Raw genomic sequence first — 25920 nt, forward strand, 5'->3', positions numbered from 1 at the left:
GCACCGAATCGCAACATGCGCAGGTGCGCCGCTGCGGGTTGTGGACGCTGCTGTTTGCAAACGTGCATCCCGCACGGATCATGTTCGCAACCCGAGCATCCACTGTACAAGCCTTTGGGAGGCAGAGATGCGAGAGGGCATCTGAAATATACTCAGAGTCTCAAAGTGATTTCATGCTCTTTATTCAGCTCATAGTGGTGAGGAGGAATGAATGAAAGTCCCCTCAAAGTATCTGCTTTATATACATTATTTACACAATGGGCTGCACATGATTGGCTAATTCTGGCTAATAAGGGTCCTTATCAGGGAAACAAGTGCTGTATAAATATGTGATAGAATATTTACAACTAGCAAAACTGACGGAAAGAGTTAGAGGAGTATTGAACCAGAAAATATTTGGAGAATGGAGAATATTTAAGGATTCTATAAGATCACATTGTACCAACCACACACCATATTAGCAGAACTTGAGTGATACTTGTAAACCCAAAAAATACTGTTTGTGGAGTAGACGGGAACAATATTAAAGAATACAAAACTGCGGAAAAAAGGACAGTATAAACAGTACAATGAGAATGATTGGAAGACTCGTTTTGTCAGAGGTCTTTTTTATTTAAGTGTTTATTTAAGTATTAATTAGGTTTTTTTTATGCATGTAAATCTGCTTTTTCTTCTTTTTTCTGTATTTTCTTCTCTATTTCTTAATTTTTTTCCTTTTTGCAGTATGAGATTGTAAATTCTTTGTATACGTGTGCCATTTAAATTAATAAAGATTATTTTTTAAAAAAGTGATAATAATATAACGTGAGGCGTCTAGAGAGAACTTTGCTCCGCCTCAGCGGTTTCTCCCGCCAAAACTTGATAGCGACCGACCGGCTTAATAGAGGGAGGGGAGGGGCCACGTCGTGACGAGAAAGGGGGCGGGGAGGGGAGGGAAACAGATGCGACCCAATCGGAGCCGAGCGCGAGAGCAACCACCAACCGCCGCCTTCACCCTTCCGTCGCCCCGGCGACAGCTCCCGCCTCCGCTGTCTTCTCCCTCCTCCAATTGGTGCGAGCCAATTCTGCTGTCGTCAGAGGTTTGGCTTTTTTAAAAAAAATCAAAAACCGAGCCTGCCTCGCTGCGCATGCGCGCTTTAAAAACGAAGCCGCGTGAGGAGCTGCCGGGGTGAGTGAAGGGAGACGAGGCGGTTGGTCTGCCTGCCTTTGAATTGGGGGGGCAGCTCCCAGGGGCCCCGTCTCGTGTTTACCGTTGGGCCCCAGAGGCTGGGACGGGGAGCCCTGTGGCCCTAGAGGCTGCCGGACTCCAACTCCCATGAGCCTCAGCCAGCACGGCCAGTAGCTAGGCATGATGGGAGTTGTGGTCCAGCAGCGCCTGGAGGGCCTCAGGCTGCCCCTGCCCAAGGGGGAGCGCGTGGGGCGCCCCATTTCTCGCTGTGGGGCGGAGCAGCCGGTGTCAGGATCAGTCCCTGGCCACCTCCTTGTAGCTGGACCAGGAAGTGTGGGCCCGGCTGGCCCCCTAACATTATGAGGCAGCTTGGGCTAATGAGGCATAGGCTGCCTGAGGGACCCTGTTCCCCTCATGGGAATCTGCCCAGGGGAGGCCCTGGTCCCAATCCTGCCACCCTCCCAGGCACGTTCAGTGGGCACGCGGGAGAGGGCCTTCTCGGTGGTGGCTTCTCCCAGGCAGCTGTGGAACTCCCTGCCACGAGAAGCCAGCCTGGCTCCCTCCTTGTCCTCCCTCCGCTTTGCAGGTGGAGGAGATCTTCCCGTTCCAACGTTCTTTTGGGACCCGACTGTTTTAATGAGGGGACTGGCGGCATGCTGTTTTTATTGTAATTATTTGAATTGTGGAATTGTAGAGTTGGAAGGGACGCTGGGGTCATCTAGTCCAACCCCCTGCAATGCAGGAATGGGCAGCTATCCCATACGAGGACTGAACCCGCAACCTTGGTGCTATCAGCACCACGCTCTGACCAACTCAGCTATGTTTTAATAGAACTTGTGTATGTGTTTAATTGTATTTTAATTATTGCCCCCCCCCCCATGTTTTTAGCTGTTCTCATCTGTAAATTTCCTGGGGGGGGGGGGAGAGAAGAGTATAAATAACGATATAATGATCACAAGAGTGTATGATTTACATGGACCTGTGCCCCAAGATTCCAGTTGAAAGCCTCTTTCTCTCTTTTAAAACTCTCCTGGTTTTAAATTGCTTGTATTTTTTACTGTTCCCTGGTGTTTCAATGCTTTTTCCCTTCTGTAAAGCAACTAATAATTATAATAATACTTAATGTGTTCATTAGCTGCCCAATAACTTAATGTTGCTATTGTTGTTTACTAAATTTGCATGCCACCCTTCGTCTGAAGATCGCAGGGCGGTGTGGTGTTCAATAGAAACAAAATTTAATCCATGAATGCATTTCTATAAATGGCATTAAGACAATTGGAATAAGACAAAGGTACAAAATTAACACTGGGGGCAGAGCAGAGGCCCTTGTAATGTTGCTGGAAAAAATTGCTTTGCAGCTATGCGGCCCAAAGGGAAGTCACTGGTGGGCTAAGGCCCTTTTAAGCCCCTGACGTCAAACAACTGAAGTGCACCTATAATGTTTGCTTACTGTAAAAAGGAGCTTTATATTTAGTTCAGTGTGTTCTCTTTACTACTTATTTATATGGCTTCATCAGTGTGCAGAATGCAAGGAGAGGAGCTTGCAATATAAAATTTGGCTAAAGGTAAAGGATGCTGGTGGCGCTGTGGTCTAAACCACAGAGCCTAGGGCTTGGCGATCAGAAGGTCGACTGTTTGAATCCCCGTGACGGGGTGAGCTCCTGTTGCTTGGTCCCTGCTCCTGCCAACCTAGCAGTTTGAAAGCACATCAAAGTGCAAGTAGATAAATAGGTACCACTCCAGCGGGAAGGTAAATGGTGTTTCCGTGCGCTGCTCTGGTTTCGCCAGAAGCGGCTTAGTCCTGCTGGCCACATGACCCGGAAGCTGTACACCGGCTCCCTCGGCCAGTAAAGCGAGATGAGCGCCGCAACCCCAGAGTCATCCGCGATTGGACTTAACTGTCAGGGGTCCCTTTACCTTTTAAAGGAAGCACAACTGATATCCCACAGTGCCCATCTGCAAGTGTAATCACTGTGATTTCTGCATTGCAAGGGGTTGGTCCTTTCCAACTCTACAATTCTATGAAAGGAATTCCTCCTGTATAGTGGCACTTCCCTTTCCTCTCCCAGCAGCCCCCATTGGCTCCCCCCATCTGCTGTAGAAGGCTGAGAGACCATCTTGAGAAGATTTCGAGGGAAGAAGGGGACATCTGGTCGCACAGCTTTGGGCAACACCCGGGGTAAACAGGAGAAGGTGCACTTGAATTAGCACTGAAATATTAATTTCTTTGAACGTTAAGTAAATGTTCTCATATAACCTTTAAAGCCCTATACGGCCTAGGACCCTCGTACCTACGGGACCGCCTCTCCTGGTATGCCCCACAGAGGAACCTACGGTCTGCAAATAAAAACATCCTGAAGGTCCCAGGCCTCAGAGAGGTTAGGCTGGCCTCAACTAGAGCCAGGGCTTTCTCGGCCGCGGCTCCAATCTGGTGGAACGCTCTGTCACAAGAGACTAGGGCCCTGCGGGACCTGACATCTTTCTGCAGGGCCTGCAAGACAGAGCTGTTCCACCAGGCCTTTGGTCAGGGCCCAGCCTGACTCCCTCCTCTGGCAACCTGCACAGAATTTTGCTTAACGGTTGCCATTAATTTGATTTTAATTAATTTTTATAATGAAATGTTTTTAGAATGTTGGATTATTTGATTGTTTGATTATTTGATTGTTGTTAGCCGCCCTGAGCCCGGCTTCGGCTGGGGAGGGCAGGATATAAATAATTTTTTATTTATTTATTATTATTATTATTATTATTATTATTATTATTATTATTACAACTAACTGTCCCTCTGCTCTTTCCAGACAATGAAGGGGGAACAAGGTCCAGCTGCTTCCCTCATTGACAGGACCATCGAGATGAGGAAAGAAACTGAAGCAAAAAAAGTGGTCTTGGCATGGGGACTTCTGAACTTGTCCATGGCTGGCATGATTTATACTGAAATGTAAGAGAGGCAAACCCTCCAACTTCATTCTGCATCCTTGCTGATGGTTTCTTGTGGCCCATAGTCATCAGTGACTATGAATTGGCGGTTCGAATTCCCGCGACGGGGTGAGCTCCCGTTCGGATGATATATACAGTGGTACCTCGGGTTAAGTACTTAATTCGTTACGGAGGTCCGTTCTTAACCTGAAACTGTTCTTAATCTGAAGCACACTTTAGCTAATGGGGCCTCCTGCTGCTGCCGCACCTCCAGAGCACAATTTCTGTTCTTATCCTCCCATGAATTCATGAAGGATTTCAAGTCACGTTCTCTTGGTGTCAGCCATATAGGGGATGGCTGTATCTGGCTGTTTTAAAAATGACAGAGAGAATGTTTGTGGAAGTGCTTTCTGATGCTCTAAAATGCTATTAAATTTTAAAGGTGTTATTAATGAGTAAACGTGTCTGCTCTGCTTTGGCAGATGACTGTTGGGTGGAAGACACCAATCTCTCATAGCCCAGATTTGGAGGAGAGAATCGGGGAGGCCACTGTGAGGTGCTGGAAATCCAGCCATAAAGTTCATGCTGGGGGAAATTGTTGTATCTTCATCGTGAGGAGTGAGCTATTTATTGTGAATCACTGAAAAGTAGTTGGTGCTTCCATGCTGTGGGGCTATGAATGACCTTTGTCTCCTTCTCTCCCCCCCCCCCCCCCCCCAGGTCTGGAAAACTAATCAGTTCCTATTATAACATTTCGTGCTGGTTACTGTGGTATGTTGGTAAGTACTTTGAAACCCCAGAAGAATGTAGAAGTTGGTTGAATGGACTGGGGATGTCTCTGCATTTATGCCTTTAGGGAGAAAAAAAGGAAGTGAGGAGGTGATCCTCTGGGTTTTGGTTTTTCATAGAATTGTAGAGTTTGAAGGGCAACCCAAGGGTCATCTAGCCCAACCCTCTACAGTGTTGTCATCACAGCTAAAGAATCCCTGGCAGATGGCCATTCAACCTCTTTTTGAAAACCTCATAAAGAAGGAGACTCCCCCACCTTCCGAGGGAGTCCATTCCACTGTTGAACAACTTTTACTATCTGAAAGATTTAATAATAATAATAATAATAATAATAATAATAATAATAATAATAATTTATTTATACCCCGCCCATCTGGCTGGGCTTCCCCAGCCACTCTGGGTGCCTTCCATCAAAATATTAAAATACCGTAATGCATCAAACATTAAAAGCTTCCCTAAACAGGGCTGCCTTCAGATGTCTTCTAAAGGTCTGGTAGTTGTTCTTCTCTTTGACATCTGATACGAGGGCATTCCACAGGGCGGGTGCCACTACCGAAAAGGCCCTCTGCCTGGTTCCCTGTAGCTTTACTTCTCTCAGTGAGGGAACCGCCAGAAGGCCCTCGGCGCTGGACCTCAGTGCTTGGGCAGAACGATGGAGGTGGAGATGCTCCTTCAGGTATACTAGACTGAGGCCGTTTAGGGCTTTAAAGGTCAGCACCAAAACTTTGAATTGTGCTTGGAAATGTACTGGGAGCCAATGTAGGTCTTTCAAGACTGGTGTTATGTGGTCTCAGCAGCCACTTCCAGTCCCCAGTCTAGCTGCCACATTCTGGATTAGTTGTACTTTCTGGGTCACTTTCAAAGGTAGCCCCACATAGAGCACATTGCAGTAGTCCAAGCGAGAGATAACCAGAGCATGCACCACTCTGTCAAGTCAGTCTGCCGGCAGGGAGGGTCTCATCCTGTGCACCAGATGGAGCTGGTAGACAGCTGCCCTGGACACAGAATTGACCTGCGCCTTCATGGACAGTTGTGAGTCCAAAATGACTCCCAAGCTGCGCAGTTGGTCCTTCAGGGGCACAGTTACCCCATTCAGGACCAGGGATCCCCCATACCTGCCCACCCCCTGTCCCCCAAAAACAGTACTTCTGTCTTGTCAGGATACAACCTCAATCTGTTAGCCGCCATCCATCCTCCAACCGCCTCCAGACACTCACACAGGACCTTCACCGCCTTCACTGGTTCTGATTTGAAAGAAAGGTAGAGCTGAGTATCATCTGCATATTGATGGACACCCAGCCCAAACCCCCTGATGATCTCTCCCAGCGGCTGCATGTAGATATTGAAAAGTTTTTCCTAATGTTCAGCTGAAACCTTTCTTGTAGTTTGTGTCCTTCTGGTTTGAGTCCTCCTCTCTGGAGCAGGAGAAAAGCTTGCTCCATTTGACATCCCTGCAGATAAAGATGGGGTTCTATTACCTCTCACTCTTCTCTTCTCCAAGCTAAACATGCCCAGCTCCCTCAACCATTCTTCATAAGGGTATAAAGCCATATTGTAGGGTTTAATGCCACCTTGCTGTCCCCATGCTTGCTTATCCCTCCGTCTAGGTTCCATCCATATTAGGTAAACATGATCAGGTGCGGACACAACACTAGCTTCCTGCAAACTCTGGTCTGTGTTTCAGGAGTTAGTTTCAGGGCTGCACCTCTCCTCCCTCCAGCCTCCCCCCCCCCACCTCGGTGGTGCAAATTTCCTCCCTTTCGTTCCCTTAAAAATAGTTCAGCATTACAAGTGCCATCATCTGTGACTGGTGCTACCTCTGGTTAGACCATTTCTGTGAGTTGCTAAGTGCATATAGGTAAAGGTACCCCTGCCCGTACGGGCCAGTCTTGACAAACTCTAGGGTTGTGCGCTCATCTCACTCTAGAGGCCAGGAGCCAGCGCTGTCCGCAGACACTTCCGGGTCACGTGGCCAGCGTGACAAAGCTGCATCTGGCGAGCCAGCGCAGCACACGGAACGCCGTTTACCTTCCCGCCAGTAAGCGGTCCCTATTTATCTACTTGCACCCGGGGGTGCTTTCGAACTGCTAGGTTGGCAGGCGCTGGGACTGAGTGATGGGAGCGCACCCCGCCGCAGGGATTCGAACCGCCGGCCTTTCGATCAGCAAGTCCTAGGTGCTGAGGCTTTTACCCACAGCGCCACCCGCGTCCCTGTAAGTGCATATATATGTGACAAATTATAAAGTATTAATTGCTCTTGACTGCTCTGGTTGCCAGGCAACTGCATAAATTCAGTGAGACTGGAATTTCCATGTACCTGTGGCTTGCCGTAAGTCGATTAAGAATTGTCTGAATTCTACCCACCCCCCTTTTCTGCTACGGACCAACACTTTCCATACTAAATTTCTTGATTGTTCAAATATTTTGATAATCCCGATTACCTGGTGAAACCAGCATCTTTCGTACGATAAAACCGATGAGTGGCTGGCTGTTTAAATTGTTACCTATCTCATTCCGTTCACAAACTCTTACTGTAATCTTCTGTTTTGTTCTAGAACTTGCATTTGCGTCTTTGTTCAGCCTTAATGCCTTATTTGACTTCTGGAGGTATTTTAAATATACTATGGCTCCAACCAGCTTGGTTATGAGTCCTGGACAGCAGACCCTCCTGGGGTTGCAGAATGCAGGTAGGAATGCAGATTAAAATGCAGATTAAAAAAACAACAACTCTGCAATTGAAGTAACTTATTCAAAACATTTGGAGCACCCATGCAAATACTAACACAATGGAAGTGGTGTGTAGTTGATATTTTGTATGGGGAAAGTCATGTATTTGACAGATCATCTTGTTGAGGAGGGCAAGGGCAAGGCAATAGGGTGGGAGCACCTAATCTTACGGGATGCGGGTGGCGCTGTGGGTTAAACCACAGAGCCTAGGACTTGCCGATCAGAAGGTCGGCAGTTCGAATCCCCGCGACGGGGTGAGCACCCGTTGTTTGGTCCCTGCTCCTGCCAACCTAGCAGTTCAAAAGCACGTCAAAGTGCAAGTAGATAAATAGGGACCGCTGCGGCGGGAAGGTAAATGGCATTTCCGTGCGCTGCTCTGGTTTGCCAGAAGCGGCTCAGTCATGCTGGCCACATGACCCAGAAGCTGTATGCCGGCTCCCTCGGCCAATAAAGCGAGATGAGCGCCGCAACCCCAGAGTCGGCCACGACTGGACCTAATGGTCAGGGGTCCCTTTACCTTTTTACCTGATCTTAAATGTAGCTGTGCTTGGTGTGCCCCCAGCAGCCTGTTGTCGCCCGCCAAGCTTTCTCTGCAAAGCACACCAGAAACAGCAGAAAATTTAAAAAGGAAATAAAATGGCTGAGTTCCTTGACATATATACGATCCTGTGGGATGTGCAGAAACCTTCTTTTCTTCTTTATTAGGTTTTATAAATAAGAATAATGTTATACAAATAAATATACCAAGTTTTCTCATGTTATTTGTATATCACAAAAATAGCATAACAAATGTGGGAAAATATCTACAACATATATTTCGTTATTAGTGGTGACTGTATCAGTTCTTGGTTTATGAATTGGTTTAAATAATTAGGAAGAAGAAGGAAGGGAAGAGGGGGCGTGGGGTGGTTATCCTTCTATTATTTTATTTAGTGTCTGTGAGGGGTTGTGTCAGCGTTACAGTGGTGCCTTGCAAGACAAAAAGAATCCGTTCTGTGAGTCTCTTCGTCTAGCGGTTTTTTCGTCTTGCGAATCAACCCTATTAGCGGATTAGCGCTATTAGCAGTTTAGCGGCTATTAGCGGCTATTAAAGGCTTAAGGGATTAGCGGATTAGCTGCTAAAAGGCTATTAGCGGTTTAGCGCCTTAGAAAAAGGGGGTGAGGAGCAAAAAAAAATCTCAAGACTCGCAAGACATTTTCGTCTTGCGAAACAAGCCCATAGAGAAATTCGTCCTGCAAAGCGCATTGAAAAATGGAAAACCCTTTCGTCTAGCGGGTTTTCCGTCTTGCGAGGCATTCGTCTTGCGGGGCACCACTGTACTTGTATGGGTTCTCTTACTATTCACTTGTTGTATTTCCTTGGTGGTGAGAGAGGTTGGGTACGGCTTAGAGTGTGGTTGGTTGTCTTTGGTTGGCTGTAGTGAGAATTGTATTTGTGTGTGAGCGGGGTGTGCGTGTGTATTTTTGAATCAGGTTAGCCAGATTGATTCGTATGCTGTCGGGGGATTCTTGTTGTTTTCCTGTTGGGCTGTGTAAGGGATAAAGTTGCAGAAACTTTCTAAAGCTTAAATATATATATATATTTAAAAATTTCAATTTCAGCTGTCCAGACTACTCCACCCCGTGAGCTGACGCCAAAGAAAACTCCTCCTTCGACGCCTTCTCCTCCCATCCAGGGGCAGAGTGTGCTGAGCTACAGCCCTTCCCGCTCGCCTAGTGCCAGCCCAAAATTTGCCTCCAGCTGCATGTCTGGCTACAGCCCTCAGCTCCAGGCTCTGTCGGGCAGCAGCTCTGGTTCTTACAGTGCTGCTATGAGCTACTCCCCAAGCAGCTGCTACAGTAAGGTACAGAGCTTTCTCATTAGTCTTTCCTCATATAATACTTTTGTTGTTGTTTAGTCGTTTAGTCGTGTCCGACTCTTCATGACCCCATGGACCAGAGCACACCAGGCACTCCTGTCTTCAACTGCCTCCTGCATTTTGGACAAACTCATGCTGGTAGCTTCGAGAACCCTGTCCAACCATCTCGTCCTCTGTCGTCCCCTTCTCCTTGTGCCCTCCATCTTTCCCAACATCAGGGTCTTTTCCAGGGAGTCTTCTCTTCTCATGAGGTGGCCAAAGTCTTGGAGCCTCAGCTTCAGGATCTGTCCTTCCAGTGAGCACTCAGGGCTGATTTCCTTCAGAATGGAGAGGTTTGATCTTCTTGCAGTCCATGGGACTGTCAAGTCTCCTCCAGCACCAGAATTCAAAAGCGTCAATTCTTCGGCGATCAGCCTTCTTTATGGTCCAGCTCTCACTTCCATACATCACTACTGGGAAAACCATAACTTTAACTATATGGACCTTTGTTGGCAAGGTGGTGTCTCTGCTTTTTTAGATGCTGTCTAGGTTTGTCATCACTTTTATTCCAAGAATCAGGGGTCTTTTAATTTTGTGACTGCTGTCACCATCTGCAGTGATCATAGAGCCCAAGAAAGTAAAATCTCTCACTGCCTCCATTTCTTCCCCTTCTATTTGCCAGGAGGTGATGGGCCCAGTGGCCATGATCTTCGGTTTTTTGATGTTGAGCTTCAGGCCATATTTTGCGCTTTCCTCTTTCACCCTCATTAAGAGGTTCTTTAATTCCTCCTCACTTTCTGCCATCAAAGTTGTGTCATCTGCATATCTGAGGTTGTTGATATAATACCAACAAGTATTTATAAAAATGTTTTTTCATTTAGTGCTCAAAGCACTCTGTGTGGGCACTCATGCACACATGCATGTTGCAGTTATTTTGCTGCATTTATATTTTTTCCTCCAAGCAGCTCAAGGTGAAGAGCATGGCTCTCCTCACTCCTCATTAAAATGCTCACAACAAATTAGCCAAAATGTATAAAACAAGTAATAAATGTTGGAAATGTAAAGAAAAAGAAGAATATTTTTATCACATGTGGTGGGAATGTATGAAAAATATGTTGAAATATACATTTATTAAGAAACCAGAAGCATTTTTACTTGGCATTGTAGGGGAGGATATTAATAGACAGGATAGTAAATTGTTTTTATATGCAACAACAGCCCCAAGAGTATTATTGGCGCAGAAATGGAAACAAGAAGAATTACTGATGAAAGAAGAATGGCAGACAAAATTAATGGACTATGCAGAATTAGATAAGATGACAGGAAGGATCAGAAACCTGCGGAACCAGAGATTCTCAGAGGACTTGAGTAATTATTTGAACTATTTGAAAAGCAATTGTAATAAACAGGTTATGCTAGTAGGACTGCAAGAAGTTTTGTAAGGATGATTATGCAAAATATTGCAGAGAAGATTATGAAGAGAGTTATTAGTTAAGGACAATTAAAAGTAATAGGGAAATTAAGAAATGTAGACTAAGTGATAAAGACTGAAAAATCTTCAGATGCGGTTGATGGAAGTCCAGAACATTGTATTCTTGGCATGATAGTGTTAAGTCCAGCAGGCCCCTGGTGGGGGTCCCCAGCTGGCTTAGCCCTCCATGGCCCAGAGCAAGTGTACATTGGCTACCCCATTCCCTGCATGGGCCTGACAACAACCCTGTAAGGTGGGTTGAACTGAGAGGCAGCGACTGGCCCAGTGTGTTTCATGCTGAGTGGGGATTTGAACTCTGGTCTCTTCCAGTTCAGCACTAACCACTACACCACACTGCCTCTCCCCATTTTACAGTTGTGGATAGGGAGGCTGAGGCTGGAAGTGTGGGTTTATTGACTGATGAGGTCTGTGTGTTTAAGACTTGCACCCTTGACCGCTTCCCTGCTCCAACATGGCTTTGATTTCAACCGCCTCAGATGACATGAGCTTATGCTGTTGCAACGCAGAGGTGGAATTCTTTCCAGATTTTCCCACCTTTTTGTACCCCCTTTGGGCCAAGTGCCAGAGGCATGAATAAAAGTTAGTGTTTCTTTAAAAAAACCAAAAAAAACTTTGCAGCTCTCTGATGGAAAATAAACGGGGAGAGATCACTCATCCACATGTTGGGATTCCCAGTATATTCCAGGGAGATAGGAAGCCCAGAGCACTTGTTCTTTAGATGTCCCTTTTATGAATAGGCACGTAGTAAGACCATTGAACCCCTACTGGTGAGGCTTGCTGACCTCCCAGAAAAGCAAAAAATTGACCTTTTCCTGTTTGGCATAGATCATATAATATTTATTGCTTTTTAAACAATTTAAACACTACAAAACAAGAAGGGGGGAAAAACAAAAAACAAAAAAAAAGGAAACAATACAATACAAATACACTAACACATTAAACTAACAATGCAATACACTAACACATTAAACTAACTAACAATACCAAACAAATAACAATTTAAAACACACAAACCATTTCAATATCTTATCTTTCATTCACTTATTTCACCTACCTCCTTGCACCTCCCTTTTTGTATTCCACTTCTGTCAAATGTTTCAGCAATTCCTTTCCATCTTCCTCTGTTATCTATCCTACAATCATCTTAACACATTCTAACCTTATTTTACCTTTAAAATTCTATTTAATCTATTTATACTTAAATCCTTCTGTGTTTGGCAAAGATCAGAAGACGACCCGGATGGTCACCAGATTCTGTGTACAGATCTGTAGGCGCAGACCATCTCCCGACTCAAACTAGTTCGAAAATCCCCAAACCTTGTTCCATGGGTAACTCTGGGTCAGCTCTCTGCGGTAGTTTATCTTAAAGTTTTAAGTGTCTGTACGCTTATCGCATTTATAGATTTTAAATTTATTGTTGTACATTGTTTTGTTTGTTTGTTTTTCCTTCTGGGACTGTACCCCCAAGTGTGTTTTATAAGCTGGTCTCTGACCGTAATAAATTATCTATCTATCTACAGTGGTGCCTCGCAAGACGAAATTAATTCGTTCTGCGAGTCTCTTCGTCTAGCGGTCTTTTTGTCTTGCGAAGCAACCCTATTAGTGGCTTAGCGGATTACCGCTATTAGCGGTTTAGCGGCTATTAGCGGCTATTAAAGGTTTAAGGGATTAGCGGATTAGCTGCTAAAAGGCTATTAGCGGTTTAGCGGCTTAGAAAAAGGGGGTGGGGAGCGAAAAAAAATCTCAAGACTCGCAAGACATTTTCGTCTTGCGAAGCAAGCCCATAGGGAAATTCGTCCTGCGAAGCGCATCGAAAAACGGAAAACCCTTTCGTCTAGCGGGTTTTCCGTCTTGCGAGGCATTCGTCTTGCGGGGTACCACTGTATCTATCTATCTATCTATCTATCTATCTATCTATCTATCTACTTGTCTGTCTATCTATCTATCTATCTATCTATCTATCTATTAGTATATTCCATTTTGTTTTGCCCAGGTCCCCCCTTTTAGCCCTTCCCCAAGCACTTCACCATACCCCACCAGCATCGGCCCAATGGATAGCAGTGGAATAAGGTCACGGTATCGCTCTTCGCCAACTGTATACAATTCCCCGACTGGCAAGGAAGACTATATGACAGACCTCAGGTCTCTGGACAACTTCCTTCGAAGCGAGGAGGAGAAGCTGCACAGAGTTCAGTTGGGTAAGCAATTCTCCACATAAATGATGTCTTCCGCCCCACCTGATAGAGTATTCGTATATGTCCATAGCTATGAAAGCCTTGCCAGCCAGTTCCCATAGATTTGTAGATTCCCGTAGCCAGTAGATTTGTAATCTGGTGAACTGAGTTTGCTTCCCCGCTCCTCCACATGCAGCTGCTGGGTGACCTTGGGCCAGTCACACTTCTCTGAAGCCTCTCAGCCCCACTTACCTCACAGAGTGTTTGTTGTGGGGGAGGAAGGGAAAGGAGAATGTGAGCCGCTTTGAGACTCCTTTGGGTAGTGATAAAGCGGGATATCAAATCCAAACTCCTCTTCTTCTTCCCATAATTTCTTTTGCATGCTTGTGGTTGGATAATTACAGGGAGCACACGGTGGCGCTGTGGTCTAAACCACTGAGCCTCTTGGGCTTGCTGATCAGAAGGTTGGTGGTTCGAATCCCCGTGACGGAGTGAGCTTCTGTTGCTCTGTCCCAGCTTCTGCCAACCTAGCAGTTCAAAAGCACACCAGTGCAAGTAGATAAAGAGGTACCGCTCCAGCAGGAAGGTAAAAACGGCATTTCTGTGTGGTCTGGTTTCTGTCACGGGGTTCCATTGCACCAGAAGAGGTTTAGTCATGCTGGCCACATGACCCGGAAAGCTGTCTGTGGACAAACGCTGGCTCCCTCAGCCTGAAAGCCAGATGAGCGCCGCAACCCCATAGTTGCCTTTGACTGAATTAACTGTCCAGGGGTCCTTTACCTTTTACAGGGAGCACAGATTCCAGTTCTCCTTCTAGCAGCCCAACCTTTTGGAACTACAGCCGGTCCATGGCAGACTATGCCCAGATGCTCAGGAAATTCCAGTACCAACCTGCCTGCAGGTCCCAAGCCCCATCGGCCCACAAAGATGAAGCTGAGTTGAGCTCCAAGCAGGTCGCTGAAGAGGTAAACGGAAATTGGCATCAGGGCAGTAGGGAATTGTTTCCTTCTGAATGGCACCTCCAGAACATCAGTCTTCAACCTTTTCACATCCAGGCCCACATTTAACCCAAACATGCTTTTGGGGACCCCCCTACTTCCCCCAATATATTTATATGGTGTTACTGCTATGCGGGTGGCGCTGTGGGTTAAACCACAGAGCCTAGGACTTGTTGATCAGAAGGTCGGCAGTTCGAATCCCCGCGATGTGGTGAGCTCCCGTTGCTCGGTCCCTGCTCCTGCCAACCTAGCAGTTCAAAAGCATGTCAAAGTGCAAGTAGATAAATAGGTACCACTCCGGCGGGAAGATAAACGGCGTTTCAGTGCACTGCTCTGGTTTGCCAGAAGCGGCTTAGTCATGCTGGCCACTCGGAAGGAAGCTGTACGCCGGCTCCCTTGGCCAATAAAGTGAGATGAGCGCCGCAACCCCAGAGTCGGCCACGACTGGACCTAATGGTCAGGGGTCCCTTTACCTTTAGTGCTATTCACCTTAGTTCAGGTCCCAACCCACCAGCTGAAGACCAGTGCTCTAGAGTCATTACAGTGGTACCTCGGGTTAAGTACTTAATTCGTTCCGGAGGTCCATTCTTAACCTGAAACTGTTCTTAACCTGAAGCACCACTTTAGCTAATGGGGACTCCCGCTGCTGCCACTGCACCGCCGCTGCATAATTTCTGTTCGCATCCTGAAGCAAAATACTATTTCTGGGTTAGCGGAGTCTGTAACCTGAAGCGTATGTAACCTGAAGCGTATGTAACCCGAGGTACCACTGTACATGTTGGTGGCAAATCACTACAAGTGCATGTACTTAATAGTGAACTGGAAGACTGAATTCAGAGTAAAATTGCATTGGAGCGTGCATTTGGGAGTAGTAATAGTTGTTTACTATTAGACTCTAATGGGTTATTGATACTGCTTTGTTTGATATACCGTATTTTTCGCTCTATAAGATGCACCAGACCACAAGACGCACCTAGTTTTTGGAGGAGGAAAACAAGAAAAAAAAATATTCTGAATCTCAGAAGCCAGAACAGGAAGAGGGATCGCTGCGCAGTGAAAGCAGCAATCCCTCTTGCTGTTCTGGCTTCTGGGATAGCTGTGCAGCCTGCACTCGCTCCATAAAATGCACACACATTTCCCCTTACTTTTTAGGAGGGAAAAAGTGAGTCTTATAGAGCAAAAAATACGGTAAGTTGTTTATTTTAAAGTGATTGTGACTTTTTTGTATTTGATCTGGTTGTTATTATTGTTTGATGGTGTCAGGGGTTCAGGAGCAGAGTCACAGGAGAGGGAAGAAACGGAGAGCGAGGGGGAGGAGTCGGAAGGAAATGTCAGCGGCGACAGTAGTCCGAGGTCTCTGAGTCTCTCCAGTGACTCGGAGGATTCACAGAAAGGGGCCCCCATGGTCAGGGCAAGGGGAGTGCCCAGGGGGACACCTCGGGAAGAAGGGGCCAGAGGGGACTCAGAGAGTAGCAGCTGGAAATCCGGACCAGCGTCCCCCCCAGAGTGCAGTAAGGGGGAGGAGTCCAAGGCATCGGGATCAGGGAGCGCGCAGGCAGAGGGAGAACGTGAGGCAGGAATGACCACACCCTCGTCAGGGAGCGAGGAAACGGTCATCCGGAAAGTAAAACGCGCGCGCGCGCCAAGTTCAAATGTACAGGAGGGCGGCAAGGTGGGCAGCCCGGGTAGGGAGCCAGGTCCTAAAGCCCGCCGAAGAGAGGGGGAGGAGTCAGAGGGGTCAAGCTCTGCGTCGGAAGAGTCCAGGAGGAATGAGACCCCGGGGGGTAGTAAGACCCAGAGGAAGAGAGAGAGAAGGAAGAGGTGGAGTAAGATTAGAGTCTTAAGCTGGTGCACAGGGGGTGGAGATCCAGACAGAGCTTCGCCGGTCTAAAGTCCAGACGTAGGGCTGGGACGCTGAGACTTGTAAATGGAGACTATTCTTCAATAAAGACTTTGATACTGTACGATCGGCTAGCGTTGGTCCTTGGTGAGCTGGGACCCGGAGCCAGCTCTGACAGATGGTTTATTTTGTTTTTAAATGGGCGGGGTATAGATAAAATAAAAGTTTAAAAGACTTGCGACTTTATAACTTGCTTACTATGTTTCAAGAAGATAGGAGGATGTAAATAATAATAATCATACAATGACTGGACTGAGTTGACATACTGAGACCATCTTGTTTTCTCATTCAGGTTTGGGCAAGAGTGTCAATGAGTAGGCAACTTCTGGATCACATGGACTCCTGGACTGCTAAATTCAGAAACGTGAGTTCTGCCGCTGGCCTTTGAAATCAAACAGGTGACTTCTTGTTTGATTTGGGGGATAAATAGTCAAATTAAGCTAAGGAGGGATGGCTGACAGATTGCTGTGTGGGACAAACTGAAATGGCTTGAAAGCCCAAGATGCAGATCAGCTTACCTTTCTTTCTTTCTTTCTTTCTTTCTTTCTTTCTTTCTTTCTTTCTTTCTGCCATTTAGTGGATCAATGAAACAATTTTAGTGCCCCTCGTTCAGGAGATTGAGTCCGTGAGCACTCAGATGCGGAGAATGGGGTGCCCAGAGTTGCAAATTGGAGGTACGTTGACTTCCATAAAACTTGTGGCCTGTTATCTCCTGTTGAAGGTGAAATAGGGGAAATAGCCCACTATTTTTACCACTTGGTAATATCTGGGAACACCCTTTGGACGCCACATTTGTTTATTTTTAGAGGCAGAGTCGGGTCAGGTTGTTGTGATCTACTGGGACACTGTACAGATATATTTGCATGTTTGTGGGTAGCAGAACATAACCTTGTAGATTAAATAAAAGGAAGTGAGCAGCCCTTATCATGACTTATCTTAGAACTTTTGGGGCTTTTCCTGTCTGGCGGGCTCATGGCCTTTTGTTTTTGCAGATGCCAGCATCAGCAGTCTGAAGCAAGCAGCCCTGGTTAAAGCTCCACTCATTCCCACACTGAACACAATAGTGCAGTATCTGGACCTTACACCAAACCAGGAATATTTGGTTGAAAGGATCAAAGGTAAAGAGTCAAGGCGCTGGTGTGCATTTTGGGGCTTTTTTACGCTCGGTATAAATAGCATTGGTTTTCAGCAAGCTGCTATTGCATCAGCCAGGCCTCTGCACTTTGGCCTCTGCTAAGGCAGAGGTGTGGTAGTAGAAGGGAGGGTCTTGAGTTTAAAACAACAATATTACAGATTGGCAGTATAGCACTTAATGGTGATCCCGATGAAGTTTTCCACAGGCTGAAATCAAATGAAATAATAATAATAATAATAATAATAATAATAATAATAATAATAATAATAAGTATTTATTATTTATACCCCACCCATTTGGCTGGGTTTCCCCAGCCACTCTGGGCGGCTTCCAACCGAATATTAAAATACAATAGTCTATTAAACATTAAAAGCTTCCCTGAACATAGCTGCCTTCAGATGTCTTCAAATAAATCAAGGGCTGTCACATGGAAGTAATAATAATAATTATTATTATTTATACCCCGCCCATCTGGCTGGGTTTCCCCAGCCACTCTGGGCGGCTTCCAACAGAATATTAAAATACAAAAACCTATTAAACATTAAAAGCTTCCCTAAACAGGGCTGCCTTCAGATGTCTTCTAAAAGTCTGGTAGTTGTTTTTCTATTTCACATCTGGTGGGAGGGCGTTCCACAGGGTGGGTGCCACCACCGAGAAGGCCCTCTGCCTGGTTCCCTGTAACTTGGCTTTTCGCAGGGAGGGAACCACCATAAGGCCCTTGGCGCTGGACATTCCTTCAGGTTTCCTGGGCTGAGACTGTTTAGGGCTTTAAAGGTCAGCACCAACACTTTGAATTGTGCTCGGAAACGTACTGGGAGCCAATGTAGGTCTTTCAAGACCAGTGTTATATGGTCTTGGTGTCCACTCCCAGTCACCAGTCTAGCTGCCGCATTCTGGATTAATTGCAGTTTTTAAACAGTAAAAGCTTCCCTGAACATGGCTGCCTTCAGATGTCTTCAAATAAATCAAGGGCTGTCACATGGAAGTAATTATTATTATTATTATTATTATTATTATTATTATTATTATTATTAATACCCCGCTCATCTGGCTGGGTTTCCCCAGCCACTCTGGGCGGCTTCCAACAGAATATTAAAATACAAAAACCTATTAAACATTAAAAGCTTCCCTAAACAGGGCTGCCTTCAGATGTCTTCTAAAAGTCTGGTAGTTGTTTTTCTATTTCACATCTGGTGGGAGGGTGTTCCACAGGGTGGTGCCACCACCAAGAAGGCCCTCTGCCTGGTTCCCTGTAACTTGGCTTCTCGCAGCAAGGGAACCCCCAGAAGGCCCTCGGCACTGGACCTCAGTGTCCGGGCAGAATGATGAGGGTGGAGATGCTCCTTCAGGTATATCCTTCTAAACCAGCTTTTGCCAACTTGGCTCCCTACAACTCCCGTCAGCACCATCGTCCAAAACATCTGGAGGGCACCAGATTGATGAAGTCTGGTCAAACAGGTGTTGAAGGGAACAGCCCTCTTTTAGAACTATCCCTTTCAGTCACTGAATGGTACTGAAGCTCCAGGAACAGAATCTCTTTCGTTAAACCTTCCTCCAGTTCCGCCCCCAAATAACGCCCTGTACAATTCTGCCAACCCACAGAGCTTTCTCAAGGAGGGTGCATGAGCTCTTTCCGGTGGAATCGGGGCGGAGACTTCAAAGCACGGAAATGGGATACTGATTTGCCCACAGACTCTGCAGTAAGTCTTGTGTGTTGTCTGCCCTGAATATATTCCATTAAGGTTCCGCGGCTCAGCAGCAGCGGTAAGAATTAGATGGGAATGTAGATTGCAGTACTCGGAAGCAGGGGTTATATACCATTAATTTTAGTCCTCTTGTGCTTAAACGAGGTTACATGAAACGTATCACATTTGTACGAACTTTTCTGTTTGGATCTGAGCTGATTGCTAGGTTGCCTGTACTGGACTGACCTTGAAATTTTTTAACTAGCTCTACACTTTCTCAAAGCACTAGAATAAAATTGTTTTGAAGTGACGCAAACACAGTAAGTCGTTAGCAGACATTAAGGAGTTTGTTTGGCTCTGTCCCAGCTTGGTTGAATGTGGATTTCATTTCCCTCCGCCTCCTTCAGTGCACCCCGGCAAGCTGAGAGAGAGAGAGAGAGAGATGCACTTACCGTATTTTTTGGTCTATAAGACTCACTTTTTCCCTCCCCAAAAGTAAGGGGAAATGTGTGTGTGTCTTATGGAGCAAATGCAGGCTGCGCAGCTATCCCAGAAGCCAGAACAGCAAGAGGGATTGCTGCTTTGACTGCGCAGCGATCCCTCTTGCTGTTCTGGCTTCTGAGATTCAGGATATTTTTTTTCTTGTTTTCCTCCTCCAAAAACTAGGTGCATCTTGTGGTCTGGTGCATCTTATAGAGTGAAAAATATGGTAATTGCTTAGTATACTTTTGCTTCTATATAAGTATTTGCTAGTAAGGGTCATATTCATGTCATTCTTTATTCAGTTGCCTGGGAACAGGGTTGTGTTTTGTATTAAGAAGAAGAGTGAATTTATGGCTTATTCTGGGGATATTTTCTTGCCAATGATGGTGAGGAAAATGCATTTCTTTCTCTTTCTTCAGATTATCATGCACGTGTTCTGCACGTACCTTGACTCCAGGCTGCCACCTCATCCAAAATATCCCGATGGCAAAACATTCACCTCCCAACATTTCATCCAAATGCCTGATAAACCAGGTAATGGGGCTCTTATAGCATTTTATGAGCTGGGTGGGGCGGTGTTTTGCCCTCACTCATTGATGATGGTTGATCACGAGAGCAGAGGAAGCTCCACACAAGCAGGAATGCCTTTGTGTACATGGAGCTCTGTATGCATATTGGAGCCTCATAAAACTTTTTGAGTATGGCCTTTAGATACATCCAGCAGTCTCCCACAAGCTGTGGGTTGAGTAGCATTATCTTACTTTATATAAACAAACACACAGGGTTGTATCCAGTGGTGCTGCTCAGCTGACAGTAAGGCCTCTATCAGTGGACCAGGGAGAGAAGTCATTTTCAGCCATTCTCCCCCCCCCCCCCAAGCCTATCCCCATCTGCTCCTGAGGTTTTGCAGAGTTGTTTCGGGGGGGGGAGGGGAAATGGCTGGATATTATTTCCCTCCCTCTACCACTTGTCATCAAGGGACGCTGGTGCCTCTGTGGGTTAAACCACAGAGCCTAGGACTTGCCGATCAGAAGGTCGGCGGTTCGAATCCCCGCCACGGGATGAGCTCCCGTTGCTTGGTCCCTGCTCCTGCCAACCTAGCAGTTCGAAAGCACGTCAAAGTGCAAGTAGATAAATAGGTACCGCTCCGGCGGGAAGGTAAACGGCGTTTCCGTGCGCTGCTCTGGTTCGCCAGAAGCAGCTTAGTCCTGCTGGCCACATGACCCGGAAGCTGTACGCCGGATCCCTCGGCCAGTAAAGCGAGATGAGTGCTGCAACCCCAGAGTCGGCCACGACTGGACCTAATGGTCAGGGGTCCCTTTACCTTTTACCACTTGTCATCAGCCAAATAACTCCGTTAATCAAGGCAAAATCTGAACTTGTTGTTCACAGACGTCTCCAACGAGAACTTGTTTTGCATCTACCAGAGTAGCGTCAACCCTCCCCACTATGAACTTATTTACCAGCGACAAGTCTACAGTCTACCAAAGGTAGGAATGTAGCAACTTCCCATTGGTGCCTCCAGGACAGCAGATCAGCACAGAAGAAATTGGGTGGTGTTCCAAAACTGCTAGGGAGGCGTCCAGTGGGAGGGGATATGAGCCGCCTGCTGTACAGGATATTTCCGTGGCATCGGTCTCCACACACCTGTTGAGCTGTCACCTGTCTTCCTCGCACCATGGTGATGCATCTGTGGCTGGGAGAAGGGAGCAAAGTACAGTGGTAACTCAGGTTAAGTACTTAATTCGTTCCGGAGGTCCGTTCTTAACCTGAAATTGTTCTTAACCTGAAGTACCACTTTAGCTAATGGGGCCTCCTGCTGCTGCCGTGCCGCCGGAGCCCAATTTGTGTTCTTATCCTGAAGCAAAGTTCTTAATCTGAAGCACTATTTCTGGGTTAGTGGAGTCTGTAACCTGAAGCGTATGTAATCCGAGGTACCACTGTACTGGTCGTCTCCATTAACGAGGCTTGCCAGTTACCCTTCCTTATAAGCGACAATCCCTGCAACAAAATGTTGTGGTATGGAGTACTGCTGTTCAGAATTCCCTTTTCTAAGCTTCTACATGACATTTTCCGCTCCCCTCCTGAATTTGCTGCTTCTTTCCCCTAATTGTCAACCAGCATGCAGTCACTGAGTTTGCTTAGTCCCCATTGGTGTGTTTTCAGCCTCATCGGTCTGTTTTCAGCTTTTTGGCGTTTTAGAGGTGGTTTCGCCCTGAATATATTTTGGTTACTTCGGCAGCCCTGGGGGCTTCCCTGAGGGAACCTGCTGACCCCTCCCTCTTGGGTGTGGGTGGTGCAGCCTCAACTGCATAAGGGCCCACAGTCCTGGGAATGAGCTCACATTTAATGTATAGGATACTTAGGAAGCTACAAGGGGGAAGAAACAGTTCACGCTTGAGCTATCCAAAAGTATAGCTGCTTTCGAGTCTGGGAGATGCGGTATCGTGCGCTAGATTCTCAGTTGGCCCAACCAGGTGTGTGCATAGTGGTCTTACAGAGGTGCAAGCAATTCCAGTACAGTGGTGCCCCACAAGAAGAATGCCTCGGAAGACGAAAAACTCGCTAGACGAAAGGGTTTTTCGTTTTCTGAGGTGCTTCGCAAGACGGATTTTCCTAAGGGCTTGCTTCGCTAGACGAAACGGCCCTGCCTCTCCTGTCATGGCGACGGTCACTGCACGCACGCATGCTCGCTTCCCCGCTCCTCCGGCTCCCTCCCACCTTCCGGCCGACCTTCCGGCTGCCTCGCGCCGCTGCCCACCGCCCTCGCGCGCTCCTCTGAGAGAGCCGCTGCCGCCAGCAGCCAGCGTTGCAGCTGGAGTCGCGCTCCTGAGCCCCGCCGCCCTCTAGCAGCCGCGTCGCGCGGTGTCCACAAGGCATGGGTGAGTCCAAGGACTGGCTGCGGCAGCTGCCCTGCTTCTCCCCTCCCCGCCGTGGTGTTTCGCAAGACGAAAAAACTCGCACAACGAAAAAACTCGCGGAACTAATTAATTTCGTCTTGCGAGGCACCACTGTATTGCAATCCGACAATATACAAAGGGCAAGAGCCCCTCATGCTTAGTCTAAGTCTTTGTCACGTGACTCCCCTCCTGCTCACTCGGACCCCTTTTGTCTTTCAATTTAGGGCAGAAACAACTTGTTCCACACCTTGCTCATGTTCCTGTACATCATCAAGACTAAAGAATCTGGGATGCTTGGGTAGGTATGGCCTTCTGCGTATTGCTGAACCCAACACTGGGCTGGGACTGTCCACTGAATAGCTTCTCTCGGTCAGTGTGGACAGTACCAAGATAGAGGAACCCGACAGTCTGGCAGCAATTGCATAAGGCATCTTCCTGTGTCCCTAAACAAGGAGAAGTGAACTGCTCCCTGCCCAGAAGAGAGCTTATCACATCACATTGAGGGTGGAGGGGGAGAGTGGTGGAAGAGAACAGATACTAGCCAATAGAGTGGGGAGGGATGGCAGGTGGAAATATTTAGCAAGAAGGACTGAAAATGAGCTGGAGTGGCCCCCATTTATTATTGCTGGCATGTGCATGTATTGGGGTGGAGGCTTGACGAACAAAACTCCCTATTTTACCGTATTTTTCGCTCTATAAGACGCACCAGACCATAACACGCACCTAGTTTTTGGAAGAGGAAAACGGGGGGGGGGGGGATTCTGAATCCCAGAAGCGATCCCACTGGCTGTCCTGGCTTATGGGATAGCTGTGCGCAGCCTCTCGTGGGCAAGGAGAGCCTTCATCCCCTGCCCGGGAGAGGCTGCGCAGCTAAGCCAGAAGCCAGGAAAGGCAGCAGAATTGCTGCGCAGCAATGCTGCGCTGTGCTGTGATCCCGCTGGCTGTTCTGGTTTTGCCGTGCGCAGCCTCTCCCGGGCAAGGGGAGCCTTCATCCCCTGCCTGGGAGAGGCTGCGTGCAGCTAAGGCTCCCCCAAGAGCCACGCTCCCTTTAAAAAGTGCGTGGAGTGTGTGGGGAAAAGCCCCCAAGAGCTGCACACACGCTCCATGTGGCTCTTTAAAGGAGCTCTGAGCAGAGCCTCCCGCCTGCATTCGCTCCAGAAGACGCACACACATTTCCCCTTACTTTTTTGGAGGGGAAAAGTGCGTCTTATAGAGCGAAAAATATGGTAAGTGGGAGTAGGAGAATGAAGCCCAGTTAATCAAATAAATACGGACATTAGAATTGGCTTCTGTGTATCAGTAGCAATATTTCTATAGAGAGTCCTGAATGCAGTTATCGAATGGAGGGGTTTAGCTTAACCCCGCTCCTGGTGCACCAGCTTCAAATGAGACTTTAACATTTTAAATTTCTTATTTAATGATGAATGGTATAACTTGCATGTCTTGATATGAAATGCATCAACTATTTTTTGCAGGCGGGTCAATCTTGGCTTATCTGGTGTGAACGTTTTGTGGATTTTTGGAGACTAGCTGCCAGTCCCTGTCGCAGGACACGTGGGGATAAACACCCCGACTTGTGTTTGGGAAGAGAACTCAGCAGCTTGCTGAACTTACTACCTTGAAAGCATGGTTTGGATATATAAAGCAAGACTTTGTTTTTTAAAAACTGTATTTGGAATCATAATGAAAAACTTTCAGCATCAAAACCAAATGGTTTCTGTGAATGACTTGACTTGAGGATCACAGTGGGAAAGTTACAGCATTTCTAGATGGACTGAATTACCTTTTTGGATATCATTCTGTTGAATGCGACTGCTGCTTTTAGACGACAACAGGAGGCCTGTTTGCCACACAAACCATCTGCCTCCGGAGATTCATATAAGCATGACACCAAGTCGATAATGCATTGCTGAATTGGATCCAAACTATTCAAGTGAGGCTGTGTATTCTTGGAGGCTGCTTCCATTTTGCCACGTCAGAAAAAAGGTCACATCAGTGTATCTTAAGTACAAGGCCCCAAACCACAGAAATACATCAAATCAGGTTTCTTTTGAGTCTTGGTTACAAAGGTATGTGCCTTTCATCTCTAGAGCACAAATGACTTTGTATGATCTACGTTGCCTTTTTTCTTTTTTGAAGTGACAGTACTCCAAGCTCCTCTACCAACAGCGCAGAACAGCAGGCAAACTTCATTTTGACACGGCCTTTTCTCAGGGCCCTTGGGAGATGTAGTATTTTGGGTTGGTCGGGGTTCAAATTTCATGTTTCTACGGGATTCTGCGAAGTGAACTGCATCTAAAGCGTAGGGGTTTCCAATAGTCCATGGCATAGACGTGCAGCTGCCTTTCTTCCACAACGCAGTCCGATAAGCAGAGAACTACAAGAGTGGAACATCACACTGCCATTGCAGCAAAACTGCCCTATGAGTCCTGTTGCCAAATAAACCAGTACAGTGGTACCTCTAGTTACAAGCACCTCTGGTTACGTATCCTTCGGGATACGCATGCAGCAAACCCAGAAGTATTTTTCTGGGTTTCGCCGCATGCGCAGAAGTGCTCTACCGCGCGCATGCGCAGAACAGGCACCTTCGGTTGCGAAAACCTCAGGATCCAACCGGAGCTCAGGAATGGATCCCGTCCACAACTAGAGGTACCACTGTAGTTTATTTTTCTTCCCAGGTTAAGACTGTGTGGTGGGCGGGAAAAGGATTGGCATGGATTGGACGTCACATGTCTTTAGATAATTTGGTATATATATGTATTTTAATGAACGAATTCTGCTTCCAGTCATATCACTGGGGCCTTTCCAGTCTGCAAGGGAACAATTTTGCTGCTCTGTGGTTTTGGAAAGGAAGTAGCGGCTGGAACAATCGCCACACCTTTTTAAAATTAGGCTTCCCCTGCGAAAAGCTCCCCAACCTTAGCATGTACATCTTGGTGCCCAGGCATTTGACAAACAAAGCTATTTCAGAAAACTGCACCCTCTTTTAAAGAATAGCGTGTTCCAAAACAAACTCTCAGCATAAAATAGAATTCATTTGCCTTGCAGCCACAGCACGCAGGACAATTTGTAGGTCTAATTTAATTAATTTACCGCTAGAGGTCTGCAGCCCTGCATCTCTTAATTCAGTTCTGTGAAACCCTCAACATATCAACAGATCTTGTTGTGACCCAGAGCAGCATATTTTGTAAGCAAAGCTTCTTTTGTTGCCTTGACAAAGTGTGTTTGTACTGGATTTTGCAGGAGTAAACAGGCTGGTGAGATGGCAGGGGGCGGCAGCTTCTGCTTCCATAGACACTGGTCTTAAGACCTATTGCTGTGACAGCAGCTTGTGTGTTACGTTTTTCTGATCCGAGTCATGCTTTCCTCAGGGAGCTGAAACCTTTGTTGACACCTGTCTTGGTGCTGCCATTAAAACGTCTGTTTTGATTTGTCTGTGTGTGACTCTTTTCTGGGTCGTTTCTCTTCCCTCTTTTTTGCCTCTCCTCACATCACAAAACCTGTGATCCTTCGGATAATGTTGTAGTACAGTTCCCATCATCACGCTGACCATTGGCAGTGCTGGCCAGAGCAGATGGCAGCTGCATCACAGGAATCCCATTCCTGCCTTATACCTTTAGCTTCTTAGGAAGCCATTCTATTTACAGGTGAAACTCAGAAAATTAGAATATCGTGGAAAAGTTTATTTATTTCAGTAATTCAACTTAAAAGGTGA

At 46.7% G+C, this 25920-nt stretch overlaps 1 protein-coding gene across 6 annotated transcripts; it reads left to right on the top strand.

The window, feature by feature from the left end:
* The first annotated feature begins 1066 nt into the window (after positions 1-1066).
* On the top strand, positions 1067-25634 carry TMEM209 (transmembrane protein 209). Of its 6 annotated transcripts, none has more exons than XM_083402177.1 (16): positions 1103-1168; positions 3238-3361; positions 3967-4106; positions 4805-4863; positions 7429-7560; positions 9203-9444; positions 12924-13128; positions 13894-14069; positions 16295-16366; positions 16580-16676; positions 16995-17120; positions 18740-18837; positions 19725-19839; positions 20698-20795; positions 22430-22503; positions 23681-25634. In XM_083402177.1, the coding sequence occupies exons 3-16, from the start codon at positions 3970-3972 to the stop codon at positions 23733-23735; spliced, it is 1686 nt and encodes a 561-aa protein (XP_083258303.1). In that variant the 5' UTR covers positions 1103-1168; positions 3238-3361; positions 3967-3969; the 3' UTR covers positions 23736-25634. The 6 variants fall into 6 exon arrangements, with proteins under 6 accessions (XP_083258305.1, XP_083258303.1, XP_083258307.1 ...); XM_083402181.1 differs by having other exon boundaries at positions 3238-3347; XM_083402176.1 differs by having other exon boundaries at positions 3241-3361.
* Positions 25635-25920: the final 286 nt, after the last annotated feature.

Source organism: Podarcis tiliguerta (genome assembly GCF_965153285.1).
Source record: "Podarcis tiliguerta genome assembly, chromosome: 10".
Lineage (NCBI taxonomy): Eukaryota > Metazoa > Chordata > Lepidosauria > Squamata > Lacertidae > Podarcis > Podarcis tiliguerta.